At 59.2% G+C, this 7,528-nt stretch overlaps 1 protein-coding gene across 2 annotated transcripts in view; it reads left to right on the plus strand.

Annotated features, from left to right (window-relative positions):
• Positions 1-48: 48 nt before the first annotated feature.
• Positions 49-7,528, plus strand: part of SYCE2 (synaptonemal complex central element protein 2) — an 8,736-nt gene continuing 1,256 nt past the window's right edge. Inside the window, exons 1-5 of one of the 2 annotated variants that reach the window (XM_085325208.1) lie at positions 49-519; positions 629-2,713; positions 3,744-3,796; positions 4,624-4,742; positions 6,805-7,012. In XM_085325208.1, coding sequence (XP_085181334.1) covers positions 4,630-4,742; positions 6,805-7,012 — 321 coding nt within the window. In that variant the 5' untranslated portion in view covers positions 49-519; positions 629-2,713; positions 3,744-3,796; positions 4,624-4,629. Of the gene's footprint in view, positions 520-628; positions 2,714-3,733; positions 3,797-4,623; positions 4,743-6,804; positions 7,013-7,528 lie in introns of those variants that run through there. The other variant, XM_085325209.1, reaches the window with a different exon arrangement.

Consider the following 7,528-nt stretch of genomic DNA (forward strand, 5'->3'; position numbering starts at 1 on the left):
CCTTGTGAGGTTGGGGGTCTCCTACATGCCCCCTGTGGACTCTGGGGGGCCCCTTCTGAGGTTGGGGGGTCTCCTGGGTGCCCCCTGGGGACTCTGGGGGGCCCTTGTGAGGTTGGGGGGTCTCCTGGGTGCCCCCTGGGAACTCTGGGGGGGGCTCCTTGTAAGGTTGGGGGTTTCCTGGGTGCCTCACTGGGATGGTGGGTGCCCCATGGGTGTCTGTGGAGGGGGGCCCTTGAGGCCCAGGGGTGCCCCTTGTAAGGTTGCGAGGGGTGTCCTGGGTGCCCCACTGGGATGGGGGAGGTTCCAGGGGGCCCCTTGCRAGCTTGCGGGGGGTCTCAGGGTGACACTGTGGGGGAGGGGAGAGGAGCACCCCCCCATCTCACCCCCCCACTCCCGCCCCCCAGGGCTGAAGAAGTGGGTGGAAGTGGGGAACTCGGGGGTCTTCCGCCCYGAGCTGCTGCTGCCCATGGGGCTGCCCGAGGGCGTCTCCGTCATCGCCTGGGGGCTCTCGCTGGAGCGGTGAGTGGGGCCGGGGGAGGCGGGGGGACACCCATGGCAGGGGTGTGTGTGTAGGGGGGGAGCCCCCACCCCACAGCGCTGACTCCCCCCCCCTTTCCTGCTCCTGCAGCCCCACCATGATCAAATACGGCATCAACAACATCCGGGAGCTCGTAGGGCACCGGGTGAACCTGCAGATGGTCTACGACAGCCCCCTGTGCCGCCTCGACGCCTAACCCCCCCATCCCCGTCCCGGGGGTGGGGGGCCTGCACCCCAATAAACCCCCTTGGCCCACCCGGGTGCCTGCGTGTGTGGGGGGGTGGCAGCCCGGGGTGGTGGGTGGGGGGGCGTGAGGTTACCGGGAGGAACCGAAGAGACGGAGCCTCAAAGCGGTGGATGCCGCTATTCCGGGCGCCGCTGGATCGCRGGGATAAAAATAACGGCCGCTGGCATCGCCCGAACCCGAGCGGAGCGCGATCCCCGAGTCCTTCGGCAGCGGAGGTCGCCCGGCCGAGGCCACGTCTTCCGACAGCGGCGGCGGGGCGGGGGGATGAAAGCGGCACGGGGGCAGCGTGCTGGCGGCGGCTGGAGAGGCTTCGCCCGCTGCTCGCTCTCGTGCCGGCTCCTTTCCTTGCAGCCTGGCTTCCTCCTCCTGAATCGCTTTTTAAATCGCTAGCAGGGTGTTTTCCTGTAAAACAGGCGGCTTTTGGCTGCGGAAGTATCAACCAGCTCCAGGTATCCCCCCCCCCCCCGTAGGCCATTTTAGCGTCCTTTGCCAGTTAGGGGAAAAAAAAAAGATTAAAAAAAAAAAATGACTCATGGAGGTGAGGCAGCCTGGCGCAGAGCACCCGCTCCCGGACGGGGATTTCCAGTCATCCTTGGAGACCAACCCCCCCCTTAAACAGGGAGCTGCACGGGGGGGGCTGTGGTTCGGCACGAGCTGCAAAAAGGAGTCCCAAAGCGTAGGGAAAAGGTTGCGGTGTGCCCCCCGTGGCCCTTACTGAAGGTAAAACCTGATCTCTGCTCACRAAGGACTTGAACTGCTCCAAAGCTGCTCTGGGGAGGACTCTGCAAAACCAGACAGTGACCTCTGCTAAAAAAAAGAAAATACATACATAGATACATAAATATATATATATATATATGCTTTGAACAGCTTGGTTACTGCAGCGGGAGAATACTGCTGCTCCTTGCCTCCGTGGCGCGATGCCCTCCCAGCTACAAAATGGTTCTGTAGTTAAACACATGGGCCTCGCTCGTCACCAGAAAAGCTGTCAGCAGGAAGGAGGCAACTTTGCACTGTTAATTCAAGCAGGAATTGGGGGGGGGTTATGAATCTGCTGCACCTCTGAAGCCTTCTGGCGGCTGTAAGCAAACCCGCCCCAGGGGCTGCTAGCAGAAAAAGAGCCAGGGTTGGAGCTGTGGGTAGAGAAACAGATTCAAACAGAAGCCATGGYGCTGTAGTCGGGTATAATTATGCAAATCTGTATGAAAGAGCCTCCTGCTACAGCTCCAAAAGCGGCACCGTCTCTGGGTTTCAACCACCGTGTTTTCAGCCCCGGCAGAACCTGCCAGTTTTGTATCACTTGGCACCGGGCAAGGCCTCCCCCTGCTTTCAGATGGGCCCGAAGAGCAGCAGGGACCTGCAAGCCAACAGCAAGAGCCAAGCAGGCTCTGCCATCTCACYGATTTGAGCGACTTGAAAAGGAAACCCCGGTCGGGGGAGGAACAGGACAAAGCCTGAGGGGTTTTGGCAGCTCCCCTCAGCTCCGGCTGCGCCCTGTCCATAAGGGCTGGGGATCGCCCTGGACCCCGGCGCTCTCCCTCAGCTGCCATCCCCCTTCACCTCAGCCTGGCTCGCCCGCCCCAGAACGCCTCCCCTTGCGCCAGGCTGTGCCTTCTCGCCCCAGCCTGTCCCTGCGACCCACAGACCTCCCCATCATCTCTAGTCCTAGGACTCCCCCGGCTTCCCGCGCCTCGTGTCTGCCCTCGGCGGCTCGGGCTGCGCCATCTCGCCTCCAGCTTCCCCCCTTCCCCTCACGGCCCTGCCCTTCCCGCCTTTTCCCTCGCGGCCGCTCATTGGCGGAACCGCGGCCGCGGCGGGTTCTGATTGGCCGGCGCGGATGTCCGTCGCCAGCCGCCCGCCGCCGTCCCGCCCACCGTGCTCTCCTCAGCGAGGCCGCCGAGGGGAAATGGCGGGAGAGGCGATGTGGGGTGAGGCATGGGGGGATCGCATGGCTGTGGGGAGCCAGCTCCCCCCTTCCTTTGAGGGGGGAGGCTCATCYGATGGAGGGCTCCCCATAAGGGACCTGGCACTGGGATCCCCTGCCCGTCTGGGGCCTCTTCTCCTGAGGCACAATATGGCCTCCCCAGCCTGTGAAGCTCTTCCCTGCCTCAGAGGGTCTCCATTTCCTCCCCGAGGGCTCCCCTGTCTCTAGTATGGGATCCCAACCCCATTCCCCACCCTGGATGTGGGTCTCGGGGGGSCTGGTTTCACCTTGGGTGGCCCCATCTGTGCTCTGTCAGGTGTTGCGGGGATCCCCCCTGCTGCTATAGGATGTGTTTYCATATAGGAGCATAAGCCCCCACCATTTGGCTCCTCTTCCTTGGGTGCATATGTTCACCCTTGCTTCTGGCTTGCTGGGAATTACCTGAGCTGAGTGTGCGTGGGGGTATGGATGTGTGGGAGGGATGTGTATGTATGTGTGTGTATATATATATATATACACACATATATGCACGCATGTGTGTCTGCAGGGGTGTGTGTATATGTGTCTGTGTATATATATSTATGTAATACATATATTTTGGAGCAGAAATATAACAGTGGTGCCAGTCCTGCCTATTTAAAAATACAGAGGCTGCCCTCAAAACCAGYGTATTGGTTAAAACCTAGCAGAAGTTACAAAATTAAGTATTCATTTGCCTCCTGCTGTTTAATTTTGAAGTCGTAGTTTCTGACTTTTTTCATTTAGCGCTCTTAACCCTCCTCTGTTTTTTAATGGAAAAAGGAGGACTCACTCTGCTAATCTAGCAATCCCAGGGGCTCCTCTGGGGCTGGGGATGATTTCTGGCCCCCTCCACCCCCCAAATAAACCCCTCATCTGTTATAAAGGAAGAAGGGTCCAGAGGGGTCTCTTAAGGAGCTGCCAGGAACTAGCCTCAAGCTGTATTCCAGCKTAGTAAATAAATAATAATATTGCAACTAACTGAGTATTTGCCTTTCCAAATTAATTTCCTCCAGGCTTTTAAGGAGCCTTTTCATTGYGGAGCGCGCCGTCCCGCTTTCCAATCGAGGTAAAAGCAGCCCCTGCCGCTTCGYGGGTGATTATTTGGGATGACGGGAGGTTTCTGGTGGGGACTTCGCAGCTGGACGTGGGTGGGTATTGCTCGGGGCACGGCAGCTAGAGAAACCCCCTCCTCAGATCGCAGCGCTGGCAGCGCGACGCGACCTAGCCGGAGAACAATATAAGCGGCTGTCGTTTGCTGCCAAGATTTGCAGCAGCCTTCTGTGGTGTTTGTTATTCCTTTATTGTTGCATTGAACTGGTTTTCTCACAAGTCACCTGCGTTTATCAATCTGGGCATGGGCTTGGGTAAGTCCTGTCAGGAACCTGGAAGTGACTCCTGGGCAATATCCCAGYGTAAAACTGGGATAGAATGGGTTGGGCCGAGTGTTACAGTTGATTCAGAAAGGGATTTCTTGACCCACAGAGAGAAAAAAAAGAAAAAAGGTAAATTTTTTGGTTAATTAGGAGGGAAARAAAAGAGTTTGGGAATTTTCACCTCCCTTTGGCTGAGGGAGATGCCCACAACAGCTGCAGTCCATGGGTTTATGACTTTAAAAGTGCAGCTGGGGCACCTCAGCGCTCACCTGCCGTGGTCCTTCGTAAGCATTCGTAGTTCTCAGGGCCTGAAAGCCCCAGTGAAGTCGTTCCCTGCTCTTCTAGGTGCTAGAAAAGCAGCTGTTGTAAAACGAAYGTGCCAAATAAACAAGGCAGGAGAGCAAGGAAGGAAGGAGAGCCTCAAGATGGGGTGATCAGCAGAGATCCCCGCGTTCCTGGGTCCCCTTGCGATGCTGAGACCTGCGCCCAGCTCACATCCCTCTGCCTCTTCTCTTTGGAGGTTACTATGTCTAATCCGGACCGCGAAAACGAGGACCTGGAGCAGGAGGAGGTGCGAAACGACAGCCCGTTCTTTGCCGACCTGGACAGAGGTGACCTCTCTAGCGAGACCTCCTCGAGGTGAGAAGTTTGGCAGTCCTGTTTTCTGAGCCAGGGAGAAGAGAGAGGGGAAAACGCTGCCTGTTGGGGTCACGTACCCGCGCCGCAAATCCAAAGGAAGGGCCGCGGAGTCGTGAAATACGGCGTTAGGAACGAATCGYGTTATTCCAAGGCCGTCGTGTTCATTAGCGGGATTTCCCGCTCTGGCAAAACGGGAGTTCTCTAATTAATGCAACTGGTTAGGCAGAACGTTACCAATTCTGGTGCTCGTTAAGAGACGGAACGGGTCTGGAGGCTGTGTGGGCTAATGCATCATTTCTCAAAGGAAGCACCTATGGTTTCGGAAAAAGAAACCAGCCCTGCAGGTGGCTTTGCACTGTGCTGCCGACTCGAAACCGGGCTAAACTTTGAATATTTATGTATTGTCGTCCTTCCCACCCTCTCCCTCGCGTTCTGTTTGCTCGCTCGTTCGGGCAGGAGCGTGTCCGGCTTTGCAATTAATAGCTGCGATCGTTATTCAGGCCACTTTTCAGTGCCTAAAAGCCGGGGGGGTTAATTTATTTGGGCCGCTGCGGCGGGAGGCTTGGCCCGGCGCGTGCGCGCGTGTGGGGCCTGCTCGCCTCCGTTCGCCACGTGCTTTGGCAGGTCTCTGCGCCGCAGTTCCTCTCCGTGCCGTTGTCGCCCTCTCCCGCGAGCGCGCCCCGCTGCCGCAGCGGCTCTTCTTATTTTTTATTTTTTTTTCTCGATCTTGCCTTTTTTTTTTTTTTTTTTTTCCTATTTAGCCGAGGGAATGGCTGACTCCGGAGGGACGCCCGTGCCCACCTGATGCTGCGGGGGCGCGGAAAGCCTGGTGGGACGGAGCTGCCTCGCCCGGCCGGGTCCCTTGGCAGCTCCGCGGCGCCTGGGCGCAGCGAGCCGCTTGGCACGGCCGTTGTTTACTCGCGCTCGGGCGCCGGAGGCTAGAGAGAATCAGCTGCCGCGTTCTGGCTTTTCGTTCTGCTCCCGAGCAGCCTGTCGCGGCTTCACCTGAGCAGATGGCCGGGTTTATTTCGATTCGTTTCCTCCGCTGGCACCTCGGGAGCAGCAGCCAGCGCGGGTGAGGGGCAAGGCCGAGACGGTGCTGTTTAACGGCTGCGGCCGACAGGAGCCGGGGCCGGAGCCGAACGGGGATGCCGAGGCGCTCGCTGTTGTCGCCGGCTGATGCGATGAGCGTCCCCGGCCCGTCTCTGCGCACGCCGATTTCCCCGCGCGCGGGCTTTCCCGGGTTGCTTTGAAACCGGGCACRGCTCGTCGGGCACGCTATTTATTTTCCATCAAGTGGAATTAGCCGTCAAATTCACTTGTGCTATAGAAGTCACTTAACAAACAAGTCAGTCAGCGGGGACTCTGTCGTTACTTTACTGGAGATAATTAGCCAACACGGGCTGTCAAGTCAGTGATGAATTAACATTCTGGTTATTAAACTGTTTTATTGTTGGCTAAACAAACGGAAAGGCCTAAAATTCCCTCCAGAGAGAACCTAATAGCCAGCAAAAGTTTCCTCCGGCTTCTGATTTTTGGCTCCTGTCTGGGTCGTTCCTCGTTTCGTTGCCACGTGGCTGCAGGCAGCCGCTGAGAGCGACTTGGCCCGCCGGCCCGTGCTTCCCCCGTCTCGGCGCGAAGGCTCCTCGCGTGGTCGCTTTTCCTCTCCCCTCCTGGGCAGTTCCTTTTGCTTTCTCGCCCGACGAGGCAGAGCGTCGGCTGCCGGGGTGGGGGGTTTCCACCTTCCCCGCTTCCCGTTCTCCTCTCGCTTCGGCCCGTGGTCGCATTTAGCGCGCCGAGCGTCGGCCGCGGCTGCCGGAGCGCGCCTGCCGCCCTCCTTCCCATCCCGGCGGGGATGTTTCCCCTCTGCCCGGGGCCCTGCCTCTCGGACGATAAGCGGCTGCCGGAGAATTTGTTGGGAGAGCAGATAAAAACCCCCTGTTCTTTGCGTGCTCCTTCTCCCCCTCCTCCAGGAGCGCCGCCGCCGCTCGAGCGCTCTTTGCCTCACCCGAGGAGCGTGCRCGCGCCCCGCTTAACGTATTTATTTTATGTTTTGATCAAGGAAGGACTCGCTGACACCTCTTCCCTGCCCCGGCGCGGAGGCGGCGGGAGCGGCCCTGGATGGCAAGTCATCCGCTTACTTCGCGGCCCTCGATTCGAACATCGGAAACCTGCAGCAGCGAACGCAGCAGCTGATCGACAAGGTCAATGACAACCGCAAAAAAGACCACGCGGTCATGAGCAATTTCAGGGAGAGCCTCCTGCTGAAGGTGAACGGGCCGGATGGGGGGAGCGGGGGGCGAGGCGCTTTCCCTCGCTCGAGGAGGGCACTCAGCTCTTTGCGCGGCGGAAGGAGGGAGAACAAAAGGTGCGGCGCGACGCTTCCTGGCCCGCCGGCCGCTCTCCCTCGCCTGCCAGACTCCCGRCTGCCTCCCCTCCGCGGAGGGGGGCGAGCGCCGCCGCCCGCCCGAAAGCGAAACGGCTTCGGGCAGGGCCCGGCCCTCCTCTCCCGCTCCCCTCCGCCGCGGCGGAATCGGGCCCGGGAGCCAGTTTGCTTCGAGCGCGAGAGCCCGTTGGCAATCCGCGAGCGGAGGCGAAAGCCCCGCGTCACGCTTCGGAGAGCCCGAGTCCCGCGGCGGCCCTCTTCCATTCGCGGCGCCGCTAATCCCCGTCGCCTCCCCCCTTCCTCCTCCTCCTCCCGGGGAAGGTTACGTGCTCGCAGAACGCTTGTTTAGTATATTTAATCGTATTATTCTAACGGAATTAGTCACAGCTCGCGAGGCAGG

This window comes from Rhea americana, unplaced genomic scaffold (assembly GCF_003343005.1).
Source record: "Rhea americana isolate MKP2758 unplaced genomic scaffold, rheAme1 scaffold_964, whole genome shotgun sequence".
Classification (NCBI taxonomy): Eukaryota; Metazoa; Chordata; class Aves; order Rheiformes; family Rheidae; genus Rhea; species Rhea americana.